Source organism: Erinaceus europaeus, chromosome X (assembly GCF_950295315.1).
Source record: "Erinaceus europaeus chromosome X, mEriEur2.1, whole genome shotgun sequence".
Taxonomy (NCBI): Eukaryota; Metazoa; Chordata; class Mammalia; order Eulipotyphla; family Erinaceidae; genus Erinaceus; species Erinaceus europaeus.
Window position 1 is genome coordinate 36763653 of NC_080185.1, and position 27739 is coordinate 36791391.

The following is a 27739-nucleotide window of genomic DNA, read 5'->3' on the forward strand; positions in this document are numbered from 1 at the left end:
AAATGTCCAGTAAAAAACTGACCCCATCCTAGTTTATTACTTTTGTATCTGTATCCCAATCCCCAGAACTGTAAACTCCTGACTTAATTGGTCTTTGACAGCTCAACAATACAAAGGCAGACACACAGATGTCTGTAAGACTTGTTTATCTGAAGTGATTACTGGTGAATGCTTCACCACCTAGTACACACACACACACACACACACACACACACACTCTTCTTGTGGTTTATTGGCTTGCTATCATTACAGATATCACAATTATGTCTCGGATGGGGAACTCATTCAGTAAATCCTTATAAATCTCTTTGTGGCGGGAGATGGAGGACATCTCTTCCACAGTATCCTACTCTTCTTCCTCAGGCTCTCAACTTAAAAAAAATACCAACTCCTGATGGGCTCAGGGCTTAGATTAATTTATACCTTCTTTACAGAAGGCAGTTGGGTAGCATATTAAAGACAATGTTTATTCACAACACTCAATTCTATAGCCAGCTGGACTTCTTAAAGACACTCCACTTCTTCATCATAGCACAATGAATAATGTGCCATTCATCTTTATGCAATTATCTGTTATCCTTAAGTATTAAATACTTTCAATGTTTTCAGGACTTAATGTAGTCACACTGCCTGGGCTTGAATGTCAGGTCTATCATTTATTAGTCATATAACCTTGCCCAAGTAATTTTAAACTCTATGTGAATCATTTCCCTTGCTGCCTCTGATTAAAAAGGGGTGAGGGGAGGCAAGGAGAGAAGGGGAAGGTAGCGGATGATAAAAATGTATCACCTATTGTCCTGACACTTAATAAGTTACAGCATGTAAGCCACTTAAAAACAGTGTAGCACTATTACCTGCCATCTAATATTTTCAGCTCTGATTGACCAGTGATAGACCAACAAACCAGTCTAAAGGACCAATGCATTATTTGTTACTGGTTCAAATTGTGTTTTCAGAAAGCAGTGCAGTACTTCCCTCCATTGTATAAACAGCCATATTAAAAATAGTACAACACAAATCTTAACACATTGAAGACTACAAGAACTTTCAATATGAATTCAATTAGCAAATTCTTTTTCAATTGTTAGCTTTTGCTCATCATCATCTTTTTCTAAGTAAACCCTTTTTTTTTTTCCTTTCTAGCATACATGACACATTTAACCATTTTACTTCTTCTTTCTTGGCTTGCCCCAATAAGTGTATGATGGACTCTTGTTCACTTTTAAGTGTCTAACACATACCTACAACACTCAAATTTACGTTGGACAAAATGCTTCCCAAATTTTAGAGGACATTTAACCCATACCAGATAAAAATTGAAGTAATAATGATTGCAGACTCCTATTTTAAAGTAATGACTGAATTAAGGATTTAGTCTCATTAAAATACTTATGGTTACAGATATTCAATGACATTATTTGCTATACTAGTCCCACCCAAGCATTGTAAATGATGTGATAATGGATATACACATGCTAAACCATTAATAGCTATACTCCTTCAATTACAAAAGATAAAACATACAACATACTGTAGGTTTATTTTTATTCAAAAAGTTACTGTCTCAAGACATAAATACAAATCAGAAAACAGTACAATTAGGACAATAGAATGTGGAGGACAACAGGTTAGAGTAATATATAAAACATTTTTAGCTGGTTGAAAACAAAGCTGTAAGAACTGCTTTCACAAAGAAGTACTCCTTTCAAGAGTGAGGAAAAAAAATCAACTTAGGTTTAAAATCATATATACAGTCCTCTCAGCAGTTCTAGTAAATGCAGTGGTGTGAAAAACAACATAGGCAATACTTTTGCATATAATAATATATGCTGATGGAAAATCAGTTAGACGAGTCTGGTTTCATTTGTTATTAACCACAATTTAACAAAATCATTGTGTTTTAATCATGATATTTAACTAACCTATGGTTTTTGGCTACCACAGCCCAATGCTTGTTGATTTTTAACTCTAAGAACTGGAAGCCTTTTTGTATTCATCCATCTGAAGATATTCTTGTATTGCAAGCATATTAAGGCATGGAATGATTAAAATAATATACCTCAAGAACTGAGAGACGACTGACAAAGGATAGATACACATGTAATATAAGTTAATAGTTTGTTTTAAACGATGTCTAGCTGCCTAAGCCTCGCAAAATGAGTTGATGTCAAAATGGCAAGTAGCCACTTTCTGTTTTAAACTAATTTATTTGTGAAAGGACGTAAAATGAAGTTTAAAGCTTAGCTTTCAAAGATTATGGGTTATGAATTCTATTATCCCATCTAATTTACATACAGAGGAAATGTACTGTAACCTGTTAGAAGTATCTTTAACCTGAAGACTGCTTGCAAAGACAGATAGATAAAACAATATAAAATACAAATTTAAAAATCATTTTAAAGCATGAACATTCATGCTTTCTATTTTTAAACATTGTTAAACTTTCAATATATTTCTGAAACCTCATAATTTTAAGTTGGAATTTAAAAGTAAGAAAAAACTAAACAAACTTGCGCAATTATAAAATCAGCACCAATTTATATATATATATAATTTTATTTAAAATTTAGATCCCTATTCCCACACTCTAATAAGCTGTATAATTTTTGTTTAGAATTTTTCTGCAAACATACTACAATAAGCTTCTTTTATTTGGAGACAAAATACAGTGGCACTACTGGAAGGAATATCACAACATTACATTTTTATCTTAAAGGACAAGCAAACTTTCAGGGCTGATAATGGGATAAGCATGTTTGAGACTGGTTACCTTCTGGCAGTTCACTGCATCTGGATATTTCTGAAAAGTATAGAGAAGCTCTTGGATTTTAAAAATATCTTAAAATACATTTTAGATGAAAAAATTGTAAAAGTTCTGCTTATAAGTTTACTTTTCTCCACAATTACAACATTTAAAAGAAAGCTTTGCTGACTGATGTTTTAAGCATTGAGATTTTGAATGCAAAAAACAATCCATCCTATCCTATAATTTCGGGGTAGGCTGAATAAACTCATACTTAACTTTGTTTCTTGGATGTAAACAGAAATCCAGCAGAGGTCATCATTACTTAGTACACTCAGTAAATAAATGTGAGAGGATTCATGTCTGTACCAAATGCCTCTTCAGATTGTTATATTTTCTTTAAAAAAAGCATGAAGTAATTGGTTCAAAAGCCAACTAACAGCGCATAAATAAAATATTTACTTTCTAAGAAAAACTGTAGCTTATCATCAAATTGTTTACTTGTCCTTTATTTTAATCAGGCAAACAAAACTGCCCCTCAATGCACTTGATCTTGGTAAGCATAAGCATTTCATATTCTCCTTAGAGAAAAATCTGTACAGAATTTCACTGTATCTACCACACTTTATTTAAAATTTCCTCTTCCACTTAGAAAATGACTTCAGAGATTTAATTGGGTACTGGTATTAAAACATTGACACCCCAAGAACCTAATGAGAGAAAGAGAAAAAAATCTTGTTAAAATCATCATCATTTCTTTGCAAATTATTATATTAACAATTGATAATATTCAAGGGGATAACATGTCAATAAGCCACTAAAAAAAACTGCCCCCCCTTCAGATATAATGCCTTGAGTACAGCGGGCACTTAACATTTGTTGAATGAACAAATTACGTGCACCTTGATACACACTTCTGGCCTCAGTTCTTTTCTTTCCCACTAGGATTACTGCTGAGTCTCTGGTCTCTGTAGGTGTACAATCCTTCCACTACTTATAGATCTTTAAAGAATGGCTCACTTGGATAGTGTGCCTGCTTTATCATGGACATGGCCCAGGTTTGAGCCTGGCCTCCACTACATTGAAGGAAGCTTCAGTGTTCTCTCTTTCTCAATTGTCTTAAAAAAGATGGAGAGTAACAGGTAGGGCGAGAGATATAAAGAGAAGGAGAGACACCTCAGCAATGCTGCACTGTGAAGCTTTGTGAAGCTTCTCCACTGCAGGGGCACCCATCTGGTAGGCAGAGGCTTGAACTCAGGTCCTTGGCCATGGTAAAGTGTATGCTCTAGTAGGTGAGCTGTCTCTTGGCCCCTAGGCCAAGTTCTTTAGAAAGAAATTAAGACTGTCATGCAGACTTAGTTATATGCATTGTGAAAGGGGAAGTTTTTTAAAAAGGTATGTGAGCAAATACATTGAAAAATTCAAGAAAATATATGTAGAAAACAGGAAGTTGGGCAGAGGAAACACTATAGTGGTTCTGCAAAATACTTTTATGACTAAAGCTCTGAGGTCTCAGGTTCAATTCCCAGCACAGCCATAAGCCAGAGTTGAACAGTGCTCTGGTCTCTCTTTCAATAAAAATAAATAAATAAATAAATAAGAATATTTTTAAAAATTATTAATATGAAGCTTTCTTTATAGACCATCTGGCATGAGTAAATGAATAGAACTACAATTTTAAAATTCAAGTCAATCCCTGCCTGCATGACAGAAGCTTCAGAAACAATGCAGGTGTCTCTTCTCTCTCTCCCTCTCTCCTTCCTATCAAAAAGGTCAGATTTTATTTAAAAAGAAATTAAGGTAAAATCTTGTTAAACTAACATATTGATGGTTTTCTATACACTCCAGTTGAACAAAATACTAGGTTAAACCTTCTAAATTACCTATCACTAACTTTAAAAGCAGATGATGAATGCAACAACCCCCATTTATTCATTTAATAAGAATAGGACTTAACTTTTAACTACAAACACTAAAAAATAGGCTATTAAATGAAAATTCTAGCACTACACCAACTAAAAAAATAAATAAATACTATGGTAAGCTAGTAAGAAGAATTACCAAAGCACTCTTATTTGTAAATTAAATCTTATTTTAACAAAAAGTCATAGGCCTTAAAAATTGTTTAGATTTGTAGGAATTGTTTTATCTTCACAGCAAAAGATGTCTATCTGATTAGTTTCCTTGTAGTGAATTATCAAGTAAAGAGTCTGGAATCTCAATAACAAGAACAGAGGAGACAGGTACTCCACTTTTTACCTATCATTACCAAAACCACTACTACTGCTCACCCCACCCTCCAACGGGGGGTGGTGGTGGGGGGGTAGGGGGGTGGGGAGTCGGGGAGTCAGGGTCCTCCTCTGTCAAGTAGTCAGTATCTGAATAGTTAAAATGTTGCCACCAGTGAGTCTTAGATGAAATTTAAAGGTCCCTTCTAATTACTAGCACTCAAATGTTTTTGAGGAAGGGAAAGTTTGATGGTAAATGAAAGAATTAAACTCTGAATTAGTAATTCTTAGTGTACAGTGTGATGAGTTCCTGACTAGATACAACCAAACAGTTTTGCTTGAAGGGAGGGGGAGGTTAAATAGGCCAGGTTATACATACATGGTTGACACTTTCTAGAACATTAAATCAGCTTCATTATATGGAACAATTCTTTTATCAATGTTACACTACAGATCATTTAATTTCAACACAGGAGAATGATATTAATGATGAGTATTCTCCTTCGGTGCTAATAGAGCACAACTGTTTCTGTTAACATTATAAATACTTGAGCAACTATTTTAAAAGTAGAATAGCAAGTTTGAGTCTGTGGTGGCAAATTTGGCTCATTAGAAACAAAGGAGCTATTAGGGGATAAGCCAATGGTGTTTAGAGGTAGAAAAGTAAATCGTAAATCTAGAACCTTACACACACACACACACACACACACACACACACACACACACACACACACACACACACACACGTGCGCGCTTCAAACTGATCTGCTCTGAGATTTAATTACCACTTTGGAATCAGCTGAAATTGTCACAAAGATATATTTAAGATTTATGCTAATAATAACCTGAAATACCTCTATGCTTTGGATTACTAAGAGTTAGAAACTCTTACTACTGGATATATTTAAGTTTGATGATTTATATATCACAGGCTGAAGTAAAAACAGATGTAGATGATTACAGAAAAGCAAGCTCTTGTTTTTACATTTAAAATGTCTCACTATTCCATTTATTGAATTCTTGTTCAGAAAGTCTGAAGCAAGCATTTAGTGTATATATGTACTTAAAAGACAGTATTAACTTATACCTGGGAAGTAGATCAGTGAATGAGGCATGTTCTACATGCCTGAGACACCCATGGTTTGAATTCCAGTACTGCCTATGTGCTCCTCTGCTCTAAGTAGATAGATCTTTTAAAATTACCATTCATTTAAATTATACATATATATGGTCAAAGTCTTCTGAAGATCCCTAAGCCTAAAGATCATTGAGCCATCAGTTATGTGACTGCTGCCATCATGTGGCAATAATGTAAAAGTACAGGTAGGGATGTATGTACATTTTTCTCATTTCAGTAGCAAAAGCAGCTAAAACGTGGGGAGGACAAATTTCCTTTTTTTTTTTTTTTTTTAACCAGTAGCAAATAACTAGTCCTTTGGTTGCACACCGTAGTTTTTTTTTTCCTAAATGTCAAAACCACACACACACACACACACACACACACACACACAATTTACTTTGCAGATTTGCTAAAAGAATGCTTTTGCAAATCTAATGTGGCAAAGTTAATAAATGACTGAAGTTTTCCTGATTTCAGATAAAGACATGAAATACAGCAATATCAAACTGACCATATTACTTCTGACTATAATCATTTCAAATTCTAAATTAGTTTTCTTGGTGGTTCTTCCAAATGAGGTATAATTTTAGTTCTGTTAAAGACAACATGGGAAAAGGGACATGAGGCAAAATAGATTCGGATCAAATTACTACTGTGACACCAAAGTGGTATAACTGAATGAATCAAATGAACCACCTCTATTTTAGCCACAGTCTGTTCAGCTCTTGTTTATGGTGGTGCTGGAGACTGAACATCTGGTGGTGGTGGTCGGGAGGGGGGCCTTTTTGTATAACCATTATGGTACCTTCCAAGCCCAGTGAAGCACCTCTTTAATCCAGATTTGTTTAGATTTAAAAGTAGGAGTATTCCACCACTTTTCTCACAAGACTGTTGAGGCTCAAGCTAAACCATGAAAATTACTAGTTATCAAGAACATAAGCTCTCAAATACTAACTTGTATCTATTTAACTCTCTCTCTCTCTCTTTCCCCTTGTTTTTAAGGGAGGGAGGGTGGGAGGGACAAACCACAGTGCAGATGCTTCCTCCAATGCAGTGTGGGGACAGGCATAAACTGGGCTGTGCTCTCACGGCAAAGCAGTGCACTATCCAGTGAGTTATTTTGTAGGCCTCCCACCCTCCTTTTGATTTCAAAATAGAGTCAAGGTCCTCCTGAATATGAAAAGTATCTTATTTTGGAACCAGCTTCCTACCAAATAAATTGCTGAATTAATGCATTTCAAACACCTGCTTGAAGAGATTCTTAACTTCAATATGCACTTAAACCATAAACTTATGGGTAAGATTAGGCCAATGCTACTCAAAGTATGGCCTGCAGCATCAACAGCACTCAGCCCTATAGCCTGAAGTAGAGTCCACATTTTAATAAAATCTCCAGGTAATTCATAGCTACAGCAGAGGTAAACACTGACTTAAAGTATACCAAGGTGGACTGTCCAAAAGTGTCTATACTTGTCGCTCTTTGAGGCTGTTTTTGACCTTATTGTCAAAATTACTCTAAAATCTATCTGAAAATAGATCAATCACCCTAAGGAGGGCAAGAAGAGAAGTAAGAAATTGAAGCATATGAGATGGTCTCAGAGGATGGTAGAAGAGATGTATCTAAGTTAGTAGGTTTTACAAGAAAGAAACACAAATGGGTAGACATTAAAAAGTGAGATGGGAGGCAGTAATAACCTCGGTGGCAAGAAAGAAGGAAAGAAAGGAAGAAAGAGGAAGAGGGAGAGGAAGAGAGAAAAGGAAGAAGGAAGGAGTAGAAAGAATACCAGAGGAGACCACCCGGACCAAAACAGGACAGGACTAGAATGACCACAGGAACCCAGTAAATCACCCGTGAGTACAAACACGCGTGGCTGGTGACAGAGAGGAGAGAGGGACCTAAGGAGAGATTAAGTGGCTGCTTAGTTTGACAGTTTGTCAGTGGAGACACCACCTCCAGTCTGCTCCACAACAAGGGGACAGCTGAAGGGAGGAGGAGGCTCCCCAGAGACTCACCAAGTGCAACTCTGAGTCTCCATTGCTACTGCCCTCAGAGTCTGGAGCAGCAACAGGGAGGGACACCAGGGTACAGAGATCTGACCGGGAAACTCAGGAGAAGACCTATGCCTCTCGGTGGCATAGCTGAGGGGCTGTGAAAGTCTCTTTGCATAACCACTGGAGTATCTCTGCCACACCCTGCTTTATCTCTTGGTCAGGAGTCAGTGATTAAGCCAAGAAGCCTATTGATAGTTTAAAAGCCCTCAGGCTCCCATAGCCTACAGGGGAAAAAAAAAAGGCTTTTACACCACTGAACTCCAACTCAGGGATTGAAAAAACTGTTAACTTATATAAAATGGTTAAAACAACAAGAAAAAATATTGGAGACTCGAACCAGGACAAGAGTCCAGCTAAAAGTCCTCCAGAGGGTGAAGCACAAAACAACGAGTTCAACATCCAAACATTAGCTAAGGAAATAATAACAGGAGTGAGTAAAGAATTTGAAAAAATTGTAATCAGAAATGCAGGAACAACAAATGAGAATATGGAAGAAAATTCTAATTATCTCATGGTTATTAGAGAGCTGAAAGCTGAAATCGCTGAGCTAAGAAGGCAACTAACTGAACAAGCTAAAACAGTATCAGAGCAGGGCAACAAAATAGATGAACTCCAGAAAGCAGTAGAGGGCAGAGAGAATAGAATCAATGAGGCTGAAGACAGAATTAGCAAGATTGAGGATGAATTAGAGACAACTAAAAAAGAAGTAAGAGATCTCAAAAAGAGATTAAGAGATGCTGAAAACAACAACAGAGTCCTATGGGATGACTTCAAAAGAAACAATATACGCATTATTGGCTTACCAGAGGAAGAAAGAGAAGGGGAGGAAGAAAGCGTTCTCTAGGCCATAATAGCTGAAAATTTCTCTAGTCTAGACAACACCAAAGACATAAAGATTCAAGAAGCCCAGAGGGTCCCAAACAGAATTAACCCAGACCTAAAGACACCAAGACATGTCATACTTAGATTGGAAAGGAATAAGGATAAAGAAAGGATCCTCAAGGCTGCAAGAGAAAAACAAAGAGTCACCTACAAAGGAAAACCCATAAGATTAGCAGCAGACTTCTCCATACAAACACTACAGGCCAGAAGAGAATGGCAAGATATCTATCGAGTGCTCAATGAGAAAGGCTTTCAGCCAAGAATACTATATCCTGCTAGACTGTCATTCAGACTAGATGGAAGCATCAAAACCTTCTCAGACAAGCAACAGTTGAAGGAAGCAACCATCACCAAGCCTGCCCTGAAAGAAGTTCTGAAAGGTCTCCTATAAACAACCAGACCACCACAAATAGAACATATATCAAAACACTCTAAAACTCTACAAGAATGGCGTTAAAATATCTTCAATCTTTGATATCAATAAATGTCAATGGACTGAATTCACCTATTAAAAGACACAGAGTAGGAAGATGGATCAGAAAACACAACCCAACAATATGTTGTCTACAGGAAACGCACCTAACGCAACAAGACAAACACAGACTTAAAGTGAAAGGATGGAAAACTATCATTCAAGCCAATGGCCCACAAAAAAGGGCAGGAACAGCTATTCTCATATCTGACATGATAGACTTTAAAATAGATAAGATTAAAAAAGATAGGAATGGACACTACTTACTGCTCAGAGGATCAGTCAATCAAGAGGACTTAACAATTATTAATATCTATGCACCCAATGAGAAGCCATCTAAATACATCAAACTTCTACTGAAAGAGCTACAGCAATATATTAACAGTAACACAATCATAGTAGGGGTCTTCAACACCCCACTATCTCAACTTGACAGATCATCCAGGCAGAAAATCAATAAAGACATAAGGGAGCTAAATGAAGAGATAGATAAACTAGAACTATTGGACATTTTCAGAGTCATTCATCCCAAGAAACTGGAATACACATTTTACTCAAATCCACATGGATCATTCTCAAGGATAGACCATATGTTAGGCCACAAAGACAGCATCAGCCTATTCAAGAGCACTGAAATCATCCCAAGCATCTTCTCAGACCACAGTGGAATTAAACTAACACTTAACAATCAACAAAAGATTAGAAACAGTGCCAAAATGTGGAAGCTCAACAGTACACTTCTTAACAACTTCTGGGTCAAAGAGGAAATCAAGGAAGAAATCAAAATGTTTCGAGAGTTCAATGAAAATGAAGACACAAGCTATCAAAATATTTGGGACACAGCTAAAGCAGTCCTAAGAGGGAAGTTCATAGCTATACAAGCACACATTAGGAAACAAGAAAAGGCACAAATAAACAGCCTGATTGCACATCTTAAAGACCTAGAAGAAGAACAACAAAGGAATCCTAAAGCAAGCAGAAGGACAGAAATTACTAAAGTTAAGGCAGAAATAAATAACATTGAGAATACGAAAACCATACAAAAGATCAATGAAAGTAAATGTTGGTTCTTCGAAAGAGTAAACAAAATCGACAAACCTTTAGCCAGACTCACAAAACAAAAAAAGGAGAAGACCCAAATAAATCAGATAGCAAATGAAAGAGGAGAAATCACAACAGACACTGCAGAAATTCAACATATCATGCGAGGCTTCTATGAACAACTATATGCCACCAAGCTAGAGAACCTGGAAGAAATGAATGATTTCCTAGATACCTACCAACTTCCAAAACTAAGTAAAGAGGAAGTGGATAACATGAACAGGCCCATCACAGCTAATGAAATTGAAACAGTTATCAAAAATCTCCCCAAAAATAAAAGTCCTGGACCAGATGGTTTTACAAATGAATTCTACAAAACTTTCAAAGAAGAACTAATACCTCTACTTTTAAAAGTCTTCCAGAAGATTGAAGACACTGGAATACTCCCTGCCAGCTTCTATGAAGCCAACATCACCCTGATACCAAAAGCAGACAGGGACACAACCAAAAAAAGAAAACTACAGACCAATATCTCTAATGAACATATGAAGCCAACATCACCCTGATACCAAAAGCAGACAGGGACACAACCAAAAAAAGAAAACTACAGACCAATATCTCTAATGAACATAGATGCGAAAATATTGAACAAAATTCTAGCCAACCGGATACAGCAGTATATCAAAAAGATTGTTCATCATGACCAAGTGGGGTTTATCCCAGGCATGCAAGGTTGGTTTAATATACGTAAATCAATCAATGTGATCCACCACATCAACAAAAGCAAGACCAAAAACCACATGGTCATATCAATAGATGCAGAGAAAGCCTTTGACAAAATACAACATCCCTTTATGATCAAAACACTACAAAAAATAGGAATAGATGGAAAATTCCTGAAGATAGTGGAGTCTATATATAGCAAACCTACAGCCAACATCATACTCAATGGTGAAAAACTGGAAGCATTTCCACTCAGATCAGGTACTAGACAGGGCTGCCCACTATCACCATTACTATTCAACATAGTGTTGGAAGTTCTTGCCATAGCAATCAGGCAGGAGCAAGGAATTAAAGGAATACAGATTGGAAGAGAAGAAGTCAAATTCTCCTTATTTGCAGATGACATGATAGTATACATGGAAAAACCTAAGGAATCTAGCAAGAAGCTTTTGGAAATCATCAGGCAATACAGTAATGTGTCAGGATATAAAATTAACATTCAAAAGTCAGTGGCATTCCTCTATGCAAACACTAAGTTAGAAGAAATTGAAATCCAGAAATCAGTTCCTTTTTCTATAGCAACAAAAACAATAAAATATCTAGGAATAAACCTAACCAAAGAAGTGAAAGACTTGTATACTGAAAATTATGAGTCACTACTCAAAGAAATTGAAAAAGACACAAAGAAGTGGAAAGATATTCCATGCTCATGGGTTGGAAGAATTAACATCATCAAAATGAATATATTACCCAGAGCCATCTACAAATTTAATGCTATCCCCATCAAGATCCCAAGCACATTTTTTAGGAGAATAGAACAAATGCTACAAATGTTTATCTGGAACCAGAAAAGACCTAGAATTGCCAAAACAATCTTGAGAAAAAAGAACAGAACCGGAGGCATCACACTGCCAGATCTCAAACTGTATTATAGGGCCATTGTCATCAAAACTGCTTGGTACTGGAACATGAACAGACACACTGACCAGTGGAATAGAATTGAGAGCCCAGAAATGAGGCCCCACACCTATGGACATCTAATCTTTGACAAAGGGGCCCAGACTATTACATGGGGAAAGCAGAGTCTCTTCAACAAATGGTGTTGGAAACAATGGGTTGAAACATGCAGAAGAATGAAGCTGAATCACTGTATTTCCCCAAATACAAAAGTAAATTCCAAGTGGATCAAGGACTTGGATGTTAGACCAGAAACTATCAGATACTTAGAGGAAAATATTGGAAGAACTTTTTTCCGCATAAATTTTAAAGACATTTTCAATGAAACAAATCCAATTACAAGGGAGACTAAGGCAAGTATAAACCTATGGGACTACATCAAATTAAAAAGCTTCTTCACAGCAAAAGAAACCACTACCCAAATCAAGAGACCCCTCACAGAATGGGAGAAGATCTTTACATGCCATACATCAGATAAGAGTTTAATAACCAACATATATAAAGAGCTTACCAGACTCAACAACAAGACAACAAATAACCCCATCCAAAAATGGGGGGAGGAATTGGACAGAATATTCACCACAGAAGAGATCCAAAAGGCCGAGAAATACATGAAAAAATGCTCCAAGTCTCTGATTGTCAGAGAAATGCAAATCAAGACAACAATGAGATATCACTTCACTCCTGTGAGAATGTCACACATCAGAAAAGGTAACAGCAGCAAATGCTGGAGAGGATGTGGGGTCAAAGGAACCCTCCTGCACTGCTGGTGGGAATGTCAATTGGTCCAACCTCTGTGGAGAACAGTCTGGAGAACTCTCAGAAGGCTAGAAATGGACCTACCCTATGACCCTGCAATTCCCCTCCTGGGGATATATCCTAAGGAACTCAACACATCCATCCAAAAAGATCTGTGTACACATATGTTCTTGGCAGCACAATTTGTAATAGCCAAAACCTGGAAGCAACCCAGGTGTCCAACAACAGATGAGTGGCTGAGCAAGTTGTGGTATATATACACAATGGAATACTACTCAGCTGTAAAAAATGGTGACTTCACCGTTTTCAGCCGATCTTGGATGGACCTGGAAAAAATCATGTTGAGTGAAATAAGTCAGAAACAGAAGGATGAATATGGGATGATCTCACTCTCAGGCCGAAGTTGAAAAATAAGACTAGAAAAGAAAACACAAGTCGAACCTAAAATGGAATTGGAGTATTACACCAAAGTAAAAGACTCTGGGGTGGGTGGGTGGGTGGGGAGAATACAGGTCCATGAAAAATGATGAATGAAATAGTGGGGGTTGTATTGCTAAATGGGAATCTGGGGAATGTTATGCATGTAAAAAAAAAAAAAAAAAAAGAAGTAGAAACTCAAAGCAGAAATTGACTGAGTTTGGAGTATGGCACCAAAGTAAGAAAGCAGAAGTACACTAGAGTTTGCAGTGAGTACCTCCCTAATACTTCCTCTCTACTTTTCCAAGCTTTGGGTCCATGATTGCTCAACAATTTGTTTGGCTTTGTATGTTAACTCTCTTTTCAGTCACCAGGTTCCAGGTGTCATCAGGATGCCGGCCAGACTTCCCTGGATTGAAGACCCTGCCAATATGTCCTGGAGCTCAGCTTCCCCAGAGACCCACCCTACTAGGGAAAGAGAGAGGCAGACTGGGAGTATGGACCGTCCAGTCAACGCCCATGTTCAGCGGGGAAGCAATTACAGAAGCCAGACCTTCTACCTTCTGCAACCCACAATGACCCTGGGTCCATGCTCCCAGAGGGATAGAGAATGGGAAAGCTATCGGGGGAGGGGGTGGGATATGGAGATTGGGCGGTGGGAATTGTGTGGAGTTGTACCCCTCCTACCCTATGGTTTTGTTAATTAATCCTTTCTTAAATAAAAAAAAAAGAAAAAAAAAGTGAGATGGGGGAGTTGGACAGTAGAGCAGCGGGTTAAGCGCATGTGGTACAAAGTGCAAGGACCGGTGTAAGGATCCTGGTTCTAGGCCCTGGCTCCTCACCTGCAGGGGAGTTGCTTCACAGGTGGTGAAGCAGGTCTGTAGGTGTCTTATCTTTCTCTCACCCTCCTCTCTCCATTTCTCTCTGTCCTATCTAACAACGATGACATCAACAACAATAACTACAACAACAATGGCAACAAAAACAACAAGGGTAACAAAAGGGAACATATAAAAAATAATTTTTTTAAAAAAAAGTGAGAAGGGTAAGACTATTAACTATTTACTGGACAAATTAAACTAAACACCTAACAAGCTAGGCAAAACTCAAAATCACTAAAAACAATCACTGCTCAGAATTCAGTCTTTAGGCAAAAGGTAACATTCTACTTCACTACACCAGTTTTGTAATTATCAAAATGAAAATGAATAGGAAGTATTCACGTTGTTTAGTATAAAGTAACTGTATCTAGAAAGGTCAGCAAAAACTCCACAGTGAATGACAGAACAGACTAATAAAGGAAAACTTCACTAAGAGGAAAAGGAAAGTGGTAATTCTGGCAGAGAGAAAAGCTTATACAAAGTCACAGAGTCAAAAGAGAACATTAGTGTATCTGAGAAGATGTGGCATGGCTGGAGTGCAGGATATATTAAGGAGAAGGCCAAGATTAAACAAACAAAAGAGATCATGGAAATCTTTGTTTGACAAGCTGAGGAGCCACATTTTTTCTTAATAGCTATGGGGGTTAGGGAGGAAACGAAAGAAAAAAACTGTAAGTGAGAAGAACAGATCTGCATTTTGGAATGATGGCCCCCCCAAAGGAGGGGTAGAAGTCAATTTAAAAGTCTGCTGCAGGGGGTTGAGCAGTAGCACAGTGGGTTAAGTGCATGTAGCGCAAAGCACAAGGACCAGCTTAAGGATCCTGGTTCGAGCCCCTGGCTCCCCACCTGCAGGGGAGTCACTTCACAGGTGGTGAAGCAGGTCTGCAGGTATCTATCTTTCTCTCCCCCTCTCTCGATTTCTCTCTGTCCTGTCCAACAACGAACAGCATCAACAACAACAACAATAATAACCATAACAAAGCTACAACAAGGGCAACAAAAGGGGAGGGGGGGGAGTCGGGCTGTAGTGCAGCGGGTTAAGCGCAGGTGGCGCAAAGCACAAGGACCAGCATAAGGATCCCGGTCCGAACCCCGGTTCCCCACCTGCAGGGGAGTCGCTTCACAGGAGGTGAAGCAGGTCTGCAGGTGTCTTTCTCTCCTCCTGTCTTCCCCTCCTCTCTCCATTTCTCTCTGTCCTATCCAACAACGACAACAACAATAATAACTACAACAATAAAACAACAATGGCAACAAAAGGGAATAAATAAATAAAATAAATATTTTTTAAAAAAGGGGGGAGGGGGAAGGCCTCCAGGAGCAGTGGATTCATGGTGCAGGCACTGAGCCCCAGCAATAACCCTGGAGGCAAAAAAAAAAAAAAAAGTCTACTGCAAAAGTTCAAGTAAAAATTGAGAGCTTGAAACAAGGTACTGCAGGAGAGAATAAGGGAGTAGGGACCATATAGGACCAAATTTCTTATACAACAGTTGGTCAGAGGCCCAAATGCACTTTTAATTTGTCACCTCTACTGACTGCATCGTTTCCTCTTCTCCCCAACCCCTGAAATCCTTCCTGTTCTCAATGTGTCATCCCAGTTCTTCAGTCCCACAAGATGGCCTATCCTTTGATTTTTATAATTCTGGGGTACATTTAAATTAAACCTACTGATTCATCCATAATTGAAGCTGGATCAAAGAAATCTGGCTTCAGTTCTGTTCTTTCTCGTCTGTTCTTTGAAGGTGGCTAATGGGGAAGAAAAAAAAAAAGCTGACAATTTCCACATCTATAAGACAGGTATTAAATGAAAATACAGAAATCTATTAATATTTATCATTAAGTGTTCATATGACCTATGTAATTGCAAGTTTATGTAAATATATTTTAAATACAATACATTCAATCTACAGATTAAATATATCCTGGAAATATATGTGAGAAATTATTCAAAAATATTAAAAGTAGAGGAAAAACTAATTTTTTACTTTAGTTTTAAAGATGCCTCATATCACTTTCCTTTAAAGGTAATTATTTTCTCCTTTTAAAGATACATCATCATGTGCTGTAAATTAGAATCATAAGACATAGTCTGTAAGAAGTCTTAGAGGCTTCAAATCCTTTCAACCTATCTTACAGATCTGAATGACAAACATACTAAAATATATAGAAATATTTTGCATATAATAAATTTCTAACCATGTATGTGACATAATTAAGAACATACTCATATGTATTTGTTGAATTTCTTCCCAAGTTGGTGTAAATTTTACTTTATTATCTGATATGGCAACTCATCTCAGTAACAGAGAGGCTATAAGTTAATAACGTGCTGTTTTAAAAATGGGAAAGTATAAAGTGATATGATAATTACAGCATAATATGAAGTATGAATAATATGAAGCTATATCTGTGTATTTATAAGTGAATCTGAAGGATATCCTAAACTAGGATTGCATAGCCCACTCACCTTCACCTCAATTTCGAAACTTACTATTCACAGCAAGTATTTCTCTTCTCTATTAAATATTCAATGTAATTCAAAAGGAGCTAAACTGAAAATATTACAAAACTCACTAAGTTTCTTACCAAGTCTATATCCATGGTGTCAAAATCCATTCCCTCATTAAGATCTTCAATCCTCCCTTCTGAGGACATCATAACATCTTCAACAATTGGCTCTTCATCATCTTCCATGAGGCTTGTACCACGCCGACTAGAGAAATATAAAACAAGGTCAGATCTGAACTAATGTTGTGACTATTAATATGCTGGCGGCAATTATGAGGCTTTTTATATATAAGTGTAATGGAAAATGATGGAATTAAAGGTCAGGGAGAATGATTAGGCATTGATCATGTCATCAATGATATTGAAACCCCAATGTTCACATGTCTACAAATGTTAAGGACTTATGTGTAATATACATTATTTTAATTCATTTAGCTTGATAGGTTCTGTTAGCCCATACAAAAATGAGAATTTCCCACATGGGAACAGACAAGATACCTCAAATCCTTTTTGTAAGTAGGCAGGATACAAATTAATAAACAAGCATAAAACAGATACCAAAGAAATAACGTTTTCAGAATATATATATATTTTTTTTCATTAACGCATAGATAATTTTACTTGGCACCCATTCATTTACAAAACAACTAATTTATATTAGGTACTCACGCAGACATGCATACTCACTCACTCACTCACTCACTCACTCACTCACTCACTCACTCGCATACTGTCTACTACGTGGTAGGTTTCTACTATGTCCTGTGGATGTAAAAGAGAGAAAGAGAAAAGAGAGATGAACAAGACATGATTACTACCTGCCCTCAAGGAGCTCACAGTCTACTATGGGAAACATAATTATGGCAAACTGTGATAGACATTGCAATAGAAGTGTGTATGCATCAAATGGCATATATGGAAAGAAATCTTTCTGCTTCCAAGAAGAAAAAAAAGAGCAACATTTGTATTGAAACTTGGATTCTGTGTTCCATAAAATTCAAAATTAAGACATAGAAAATAAAAAATATTAATACCAAAAGTTCTATAATTACATAGTTATAAAGAATAAATTCAAATTTCAAGTTTATAGATTAGCCCTAATCAATATAAAATAGTCTACAAAATAGTAAAACTGAGGGTGACTTGGTTTTCTCCAAATATTACCTCCTTTTTCTCATTCAACAACCTATCCACCTGTACATTAAATCTAATTTTTACTGGATACATGCTAAAAACTTACACAATACTATGTTGAGTCTTAAAATATAGACATGATGTCTATATTAAATTTCAATGTATTAACAATGGTGCCTATTTCCTCAAAGTTCTGACTAATGGTACTGTGAAGGGAATGTGTTTTGAGAACCACAGTAGAGAAAACCAGAAATTCACTAGACATGTGTTTTGGAGTATAAGGAAGATATAAGTGATAAAAACTACAGGGGAAAAAAACAGATGATCTGGAAGTATTTTCAGATATAGGTCAGATACCATTATATAAAAGTGTTATACCACTTTGGTCAACAACCAAAAGAAATTCTTGGTAACTTTTAATCTGTAGTCACTTTGGAGAACTTATCTGTAATTGTGAATTAAATTGAAAACCAAAAAAGAAAAATTGTACTAAGTAATGAGATGCTGTAGGGACTGATGGAAAGTTTTCAAGAGACAGATATGGATCAAATGATTGCATGGCAGATTTCTTAACTATCTGGACTCATAAATGGTTAGAGGCTTGGAAACACGTTGTTGGATCGAGCCTGGTATACATATTAAAGGAATGTGGGCATAGAGAGAATCATAGAACCAAATGATAGTATAGATGAGGACCATATTAGACGAGTTGAGATCAGAATCTATACATGTAATAAAAATGTACTTTGTAGAAGTTCTCCAAACTACCATAGTGATCTAACGTGAATTTAAATAGGCCACCACTCATGTGGTAAACAATCACTTCTTAAGAAAAATTAGTAAACTGTTATCATTTAAAAAGCAACAAAATATAAAGTCCAAAAGGTAACAGTTACTTTCTCAATATTAAAACATATACAATATGTACAAATAGAAATCTGTTAAACTCAAAAATCGAATTAATCAGTATCACCATTTCTTCTCCTTCATACCAATCATCTAAATACTATGTCATTTCTCTTGGAGACAAAGTTAATAAAGATTTAGAGAATTTTCATACAGATTCCAGTAGAAACAAAATATTTAAAGTTAAACTACATTTTTTTAGCATTGACATTTATTTATTCAACGAACATTTGCTTAGAATTTTTTGTGTCAAGACTGACAGGCAAAGAAAGTGGTCCCTGCCCTTAAGGAGCTCACAGTCTAAAAAAAAGGGACAAACTCATAAACCAATACTTGTAATACAATGTGATAAATACGGTAAGAAATGTGAATATACATAGTGTTATGGGGGAACATAGATAACTGCAGCTTCACCAAAGGTGACATCTGAGCTTATACTTCAATGACTTTAGCAGTTGCTGGGGACTGGGAAGCAATACTAAAATGTAAGCAGGGGTCATTTTCTGAAAAATCTTGCATGCCATGAGCTAAGGAGTTAGACTATCCTACAGGAAGTGGGGAGCCATAGAAAAGTTTTTTAAATAAAAAAGCTACATGATCAGATTTTTATTCTAGAATAATAATTCTTGATGGCAGTGTGAATGATGGAGAGGTGGTGGAAGGAGTGAGGGGAGGGATTTGGTGAGAGGATAAATGGGAGTTTTGAGGGAAGAAAACAAGTTAGAAAGCCAATACAGCAGTTCAGGTCAGACATGAAAACCTGAACTAAGGCAAGGAATTAAGATAGCTAAAACTCTGTGTACCAAAATAAACAAGGATTCGTATTTAAACTTTTCCAACAGATCAACCTAAGATTGGTCCTTTAGCTAACTAGTTAATACTTAAAAGATTTTTTTTCTGTTGGAAAGACCAATTTTTAGTTCCTTGATTATTTCAGCTGAGTTACTCTAGAATATGCTGAAATTTTTAATGAGGCACACAATAAAATATGTTAAAATGAATTAGTGAACTTCCTAGACTCAGACAATAAGGCACTCTCACTTACATGGCATGCTGAAGATTAGTTCGCAGTTTAACATAGCTCATTGCTGCTCTCTCCTGTTGTTGCCTTGCTTCCTCTTGTTGTCTTTGAGCTAACATCCATGTTACCTGCGTGCTTCAAGGAGAATTTTATTCTTCTTTTAACTTAACTTTTTTCTATGTAATTAACAAAGTTACAGTACAGAAAATCATCAAATGTACTTACTTATAATCAAGAGGAGTTTGATGATGCTCAGCCTGCATTGGATAGACACTCATGAAGCTATCTTCAGGTCGTAATCTTTTGGGCTCTCTCATTATTGTTGAGGTGAGTTGTGGTGTCTGCATCATAACTGGGGTGTGCAGTGTTTGCTCTCTGCTTAACCACATGCTATCACTACTACTGCTTTCTTCAGCTGAAAGAGAAAATTAATAGCAACAAAATTTAGTTACTAATCTTGACTACTCAGATGTATAAATCAACCTGTTCAAGTAAGCAAAATACCTGGTTTACTTATGAATGCTAGTCCTTGAACAGAGGATAAAACAGTACAAAGACTCAAGAAAGAAAGAGATCCTGCCCTGCCCATATAATTTTGTTGTTGGTAAAGAAAACAGGTAATGATAGCAATGTGTGAGTGTTAAAAGAGAAGGGAGGGGTAGGTATGAGCCATGAGAGGGGACAGTCACCTACCTAGAAGTAACTTCCAACAGGAGTGGATATTAGGTAGGCTGTAATAGGATACGGTCTAAACTTTCCCTACCAAACAAGGGAAATAATATAAACAAAAACACTCAGACAGGAGCCAACAATGACAACCGTACGAATTTCCTGATATCCAGCAGTTCATTATCTTAAAAAATAGTGTTTTTTTATGGTTCCAAATCAGAGTTTGATACAATTAAAATAAGTAGGAAATGGTTACATTGAATAAAGAATCAGGGACTGATTTATGGGAAGCCTTGAAAAGCTTGTACTAAGGTGAAAGGAACCTCGGCGAAAGGTACTGAGGAGGGATGCAATGTCATGTTTTAATTGGAGCATATGGTGATAGTGAAACTGGTATGAAGAAAGCAAGCAGGCCAGTTTGGTGACAGTGTAAACCAGGTATGTTAGAGGCTAGATAGGAATGGAGGCGATGAAAGAATGGTTTGCCATCCCATAGGACACTCACCGTTTAGAAAGGGTGTCAAGAAAAAGAAACACTCATATACTATTTATGAAAAAGTAAGCTGGTGCAACCATTTTAGAAAACAGAAACGGAGCTTCTCCAAGAAGCAAAAAACAACTACCATGTAACCCAATAATCTCACTTCTGATGATTTATCCAAAGAATATGATACACAATGTGTTATATTCCACCCCCCAAATGTTTATTTTACCATTATTTACAATTGGATAAATATGTGGTATACACATACTAAGGAGTGCCATTAAGTTATGAAGATGATTAAAATTTGTCATTTGCAGCAAGAAGGAATTAAAAGATTATGTGAAACAAAATTAAGTCAAAAGGAAAAAAGAATTGGATTGTTTCACCCACAAGTGCAGGAGAAAAAATTTTAAAAATGATGAACAAAGAAAACAATATAAAAATAAAGCAGTGAACACTGACAACAGACTAAGATTATATGAGATCTGGGTAGGAGTAGTGGGGGTTTAAATGTGGAATGGGATTTATTTATTTTATTTATCTATGAAAAAAATCACTGGTTTGGGAAGTAAATTGATAACAGCTTGAACTTGATGACTGATGACTGAAAGGAGGAAATCTATTTTATTAGAAAATGTGTATATGCATACATGCATATGCTCTTAATGGACATATCAGTACCTAATACCCTAGTAAAAGATGAACCTGAAATACATTTTCAAAACTTACAACAGAAATATCAATATGCCAGCCTCAACATTATCTCTGGTCAATGTATTATTATTTATTCCTCTTAATCACTTATACCTCAATTTTAATTACTTTCTCTTAAAAAGAAAAAAAAAAACCTCGAAGATAGTGTTGCCTTTTCTGTAAAAACTGAAGTATCTGGTTTAGTAATTTAGCTTTAAGATGTCAATTCGGTGGTCCAGGAGGTTGCGCAGTGGATAAAGCATCAGACTCTCAAGCAGGAGGTCCTGAGTTCAATCCCTGGCAGCACATGTACCAGGGTGATGCCTGGTTCTTTCTCTCTCCTATGTTTCACATTAATAAATAAAAAATTTTTTTTTTAAAAAAGAGAGATGTCAATTCTGCTTACATTCATTCCAAATCTGTGCTTATTAACTATTTGCTTAGATGAGGGATAGTTCTAGAGACGGATAGTGAGGTGCAGAAATACCCTTTAAATTTATATTTTAAAAGGAGGGAATTATTTATTTTCATTTCCTATAGATCTTTCTCATCACCCCTGCCTCTGTTCTACCTGGTAAAATGGGTCTATGCAATATAGTTCCACCCCATCCTTAGCCAAAACAATAAAGAAACTTTCCTATCTACTGAGATGTTAGAACTGTAAAACCAACCAAGTCTAAAATTGTACAAATGAAATATATATATGCCTTCCTACTAGTGGGCCCCCCCCCCAAAAAAAATACAGAAACCATTCATCCATGGGCTATCTACATTTTAAACACTATATACTTTATGATAGTTGAACAACTATGGGGAAATTTTTAAATAAGACAATTAAGTCTCTGACATTCCTAACATCAAGGGGTAGGGACAGTACCTCCTCCCCCCCTTAAACAGGGTTCTGTGATCACTCAGGCAATAAAACAAGGTGTTTCTGGGCTTAAGAAAGCAACCACTGCCATTTTCTATCTCTTAAGACATTTGCTCTTGGAACCCAGCCACATGCTGTGAGGAAGCCAGTCACATGGAGAGAGAGGTCAAGTGTAGGTGATACATAATCTAGCTGAGGTCTCAGTTACCAGTGAGCATCAGATGTGATATATATAGATATATAGATATACATTCTTAAAATTCCAGTCACTTTTCTTTTAGCTCACACATGCAGGAAAATGCTTAAATAGTGCATTCAGATAGAACTGAAATGCTATGCAAAATTATTAGTTAACAACATGTTGCAAGTAAAAATCAGGATAATCTTAATGACACTTCAGTAGATAAACATAAGGGATAAACAAGGAGTACAATATATTCTTACTGAGTGCAAGCTGCATGCCTTCAACTATTTTCCGTTTTCCTGTTGATGGTTTTGACTTTTTACTCCGCACAGTTGAGCCCCGACTGCTGATTCCACTAATAACTGACATGGTGTCATCATCACCACCAGCTAGCAAAGAATTTCTGTATGACATCAGTGGAAGCCATACATCTTCCCTCCGGAGTGACATTTGAAAGGTCATGAACTTTTCCAAGTAAACATACCTTAAAAGAAATTAAAAACCATTAGCATTCTACATAAAACTGCCATAGCAATCTTTTCTTTCTCTTCTCTCCCCCATAATCTTAAGGCTCACATATCATGTGGAACATTTTGGTGACGGAATTTTTATACAATGCCAAAAAAATTGGTATAAAATAATATAATGGTTGAACATCAATTCGATGATTGAACATTTCCTCACAGCATATAGTAACAACTGAAGGCCACGGGTGTACTGTGCAGACGGCTCTATTCTATCAGTACTTTTTAGGTCCTCCACTAGAAGGAAAAACCAAAGGACTGGATTTAAAACAAATAATTTGTTTCTCATCCAGTTCCACTAAACTCTACCTATGTGAACATGAGCATATGCATGACTAAATTTCCAACTCAACATTACACTGATCAGCAATTTTGTCTCTGTCAAGATGGTCACATAAATAAAATGATTCAGAGTATCTAGTTAAGTATCTGTTGAGCATATACCACGTCCCAAACACTGGGGACAAACACAAAGGTGAATCAGATACAGTCCCAAACTACAAAAGCTTCAGCCTAATCACACATACATCTAACTTCTACCCCAAATCACAAAGATTCTATAGCTTATATGCAATAATGCAACAAAAGTCAACTAACATTTGTTTACTATGTACAAGGCGTTTTTAACACAAAGGCAAGATGCAAAATGTGATTTAAATGCTGTCAGTAATAACTGGTTCTAATTTACTTACCAGTTTTGAACATGATTAAAAAGAAAGGGGATAGCAGTTACAAATATCCTGCTTGGTTTCAGTTCAATATTTCTTCTTAATTATACGTTAGTGAAACACTGTAGAATAATAATCCTCAAAGTCTGACCTGTGAACTGGCTACTAGTCTAAACACTTAACAATCTATTTCATGATTATAATTTGAGAGAAAATATACATACTACTAGAAATATTTACAACGATGTACCCAACACATGGCTTAAAGCAATAGTCCAAATAGATAATCTCTCCTGAATCTATTCACCTTTGTCCCCTACTCTGGTGCAGAGGTCACCATTAAGCTGAATTTGTAATTTATGAGCCTAGACTGTTATACTTGAATACAATATGTCTATAAACATGATAAAAGTTTTGTGCTTTACTGTAATTTGAAAAGTGCTGAGAGAGGGACCTCATAACATACTATATAGAATGGTTAAACCAACAAGAAATACTGGAGAAGTGAACCAGGACAAGAGCCCAGCTTGGAGTCGGGTGGTAGTGCAGCAGGTTAAGCACACGTGGCGTAAAGTGAAAGGTCCGGCATAAGGATCCTGGTTTGAGCCCCCGGCTCCCCACCTGCAGGGGAGTCGCTTCACTGGTGGTGAAGTAGGTCTACAGGTGTCTATCTTTCTCTCCACCCCCCCTGTCTTCCCCTCCTCTCTACACTTCTCTGTCCTATCTAAAACAACAATAACAATAATAACTACAACAACAATAAAAAAAAAAGGGCAACAAAAGGGAAAATAAATAAATATTTTTTTAAAAAGAGCCCAGCTAAAAGCCCCCCAAAGGTTGAAGCACAAAATAATGAGGTCAACATCCAAACACAAGTTAAGGAAATAATCACAGGAGTGAGTAAAGAGTTTGAAAGGCAGAAACAACAAATGAGACTCTGAAAGAAAACACTAATTATCTCAAGGTTATTAGAGAGCTGAAATAGCTGAGCTAAGAACACAACTAGCTGAACAAGCTAAAACTGCATCGGAACAGGGTAACAAAATAGATGAACTCCAGAAAACAAGAGAGGAGAGAGAGAATAGAATAAATGAGGCTGAAGACAGAATTAGCAAGGTTGAGGAAGAATTAGAGACAACTAATAAAGAAGTAAGAGATCTCAAAAAAAAAAAAGAAAAGAAAGAAGGAGGAGGAGGAAGAGATGGAGGAGGAGGAGAAAAGAAACAGGCTAGGGGTATGGGTTGATCTGTCAATGTCCATGTCCAGCAGAAAAGTAACTACAGAAGCTAGACCTTTCACCTTCTACGTCCCATTAAGAATTTTGGTCCAAATTCTTACAGGGGGAGAAATGTTAGGGGAAGATGAACAGAGTGCTCTGAACTCTAATTCCATCAGGATAGGGAGAAGAAAAAAAATGGAAGGAAGGAAGGAAGGACGGACACTCGAAAGTAGTAGGTGTAACTTAGAAAGGAAGAGAAGGCAGTACCATAGAAAAACATGAGCAAATACATGTAAATACAGTTATAGAAATAATAACCAACCAGTATCTGTCATCGAGGGAGAACTAATGCAATTTCCAATGGAGTGAATGGGGACACAGAACTTGGTGGTGGGAAATGTGTGGAATTATACTCCTGTTATCTTGTATTTTTGTAAATCAATATTAAGTCACAAATAAAAATTTTAAAAAGATATAGAGCATACACATGAGCACGGAGATTATGCTGTGTCCCTCTTCCAACTCAAGTCTCCCCCAACCCAATCATTACTCTGATTTCCATTACCAGGAAGTAGTTTTGTCTGCTGGAGAATTTCAAATAAAATCTATACAATCTTAAAATATAAACTACTGGTGGACATTCAGAAAAGGTCAGCTGAAGTATGATTAATTCATATTCTTCTGCCCCTTTGTACATAAAAGCCAACTTGGGGTAAGGGACTTGGAGGTTGAGGCTTAGAGAAGCATGATGTTAAGACTTTACTCCTAGGGCTCTCTTTTAAAATGTGACCACTTTAAGAGGCTAAACCAAAAATGTATCCTATTTAAATAATTTGTTGAAGAAATTAACTGTTAATGACAGAAAAAAAAAAAGAAAGAAACTCTACTTTGGGTATAGTCACAATTCAAGACACAGGCTAAGATGTTCCTGGTTACCAATGTTTTGTGTTAAATGTGTATTTCATAGTTAAGTGAAGCAAGGAATGAAAATAAGGACACACTAAGCACTAAAGGCATAATTATTAAAGTCACAAATATACCACGATGAACATGTATAGAATTAAGATGGCTAATTAGTATTAAAATACAGTTTTGATTATAAATGATAACATTTTTGGAGCACAAAATTTTACATGGTAGTGCAATCATATAGTTCTTCAAAACAAAATTAAACAGAGTATTTTTAGCAAATACATACACTGTCCTTTTGTCTTGGCGGAGTAGTTTAGAAGAAAATTCACTCAAAATATCAAGAAATGCCAAATTCAAAGGTGGGTGGCTCTCCCCTTGCGGATTAGGTTCTTTAAACGCAAATTCTATGCCATCTCTGCAACAAAAAAGACACACATATAAGGAACAACACACGAGATGATTGCTTACAAAGAATACTGCCCTGCATTTCACTATTAATATGTTTCCTCTGCCATCCATTTAATCTGAGAACTAGAGACTAAGGAGTCTATAGTACGAGAATGAGCAAATATATTTAAAAAATACTCTAAATCCTCACATGTGTCAAATTTTCCATGTATTTCAAGAGCTACCATGACACATAAGAATTTAGGTAATCCGGGAGTCGGGCAGTAGCGCAGCGGGTTAAGTGCAGGTGGCGCAAAGCTCAAGGATCCTGGTTCGAGCCCCTGGCTCCCCACCTGAAGGGGAGTCACTTCACAGGAGGTGAAGCAGGTCTGCAGGTGTCTCTTTCTCACCCGCTCTATCTTCCCCTCCTCTCTCCATTTCTCTCTGTCCTATCTAACAACAATGACATCAATAACAACAACAACAATAAAACAAGGGCAACAAAAGGGAATAAATAAATAAATATTTTTAAAAAGAATTTAGGTAATCCAAGATTATGACTCAGTGAAGAGTAAAGTTTCAAAATTAAATTCAACATTTCATTTAAAATGTATCATTAACATAACATTATTATTAGCTATCATTATACTCAAAATAACAATAAAAAAACCAATGTAGATTGAAATTGTTACTTTGCAAAAAATTACTACACATGTGGTCACTGAATAGTACCTAAAGTTAACATACAATATATTAAAAGACATAAAAGGAAATTGAGTTTAAAGTAAGACAAGAATGAGTTATAAGTGGGAAAGATTTGAAACTTTAAATAGAAAATTTTCTGAAGGAAGACATTAACAATTACATAAGTAGGCAATAGAATAAAAGAAGCACACATGAAGCATAGTTACCAATGAAAAATAATCCTTTTTGTTTTACAAAAGGCAAGGCTTGCCAATTCCAAACAAAGAAATAATGGGTTTTAATGCTCTTGTGTTGGTTAACTAAAAGCTCTGAAATAAGAGTCACACCTAGCGAATAATTAAGCACTAAGTAAAAGCAAATTATTTTTTAATTCTGATAAGGCAAAGAAAATATCCAAAGAAAAAGTTTTGGTATAAAACCAGGAGGCAGGTCATTACTAAATAGATAACAGAACTTAAGAGAGAAAACATGAAACAAAGGAATCAAGCACTAAAGGAAGTTCTACCAAGCAATGAGATTATGACAGAAAGTTGTTAAAAGAAATTTTCTTATACGATTATGTTATGATTTTAATTACAGACA

General features: G+C 36.4%; 1 protein-coding gene across 1 annotated transcript in view; it reads right to left on the reverse strand.

The window, feature by feature from the left end:
• Window positions 1-1528: 1528 nt before the first annotated feature.
• STAG2 (STAG2 cohesin complex component) overlaps window positions 1529-27739 on the reverse strand; it is a 143335-nt gene continuing 117124 nt past the window's right edge. The window contains exons 27-33 of the mRNA XM_060182648.1: window positions 26352-26573; window positions 23003-23226; window positions 20067-20256; window positions 19866-19976; window positions 16859-16985; window positions 15941-16018; window positions 1529-3453 (exon numbers count right to left, since the gene is read on the reverse strand). Coding sequence (XP_060038631.1) covers window positions 3430-3453; window positions 15941-16018; window positions 16859-16985; window positions 19866-19976; window positions 20067-20256; window positions 23003-23226; window positions 26352-26573 — 976 coding nt within the window. The 3' untranslated portion in view covers window positions 1529-3429. The remainder of the gene's footprint in view (window positions 3454-15940; window positions 16019-16858; window positions 16986-19865; window positions 19977-20066; window positions 20257-23002; window positions 23227-26351; window positions 26574-27739) is intronic.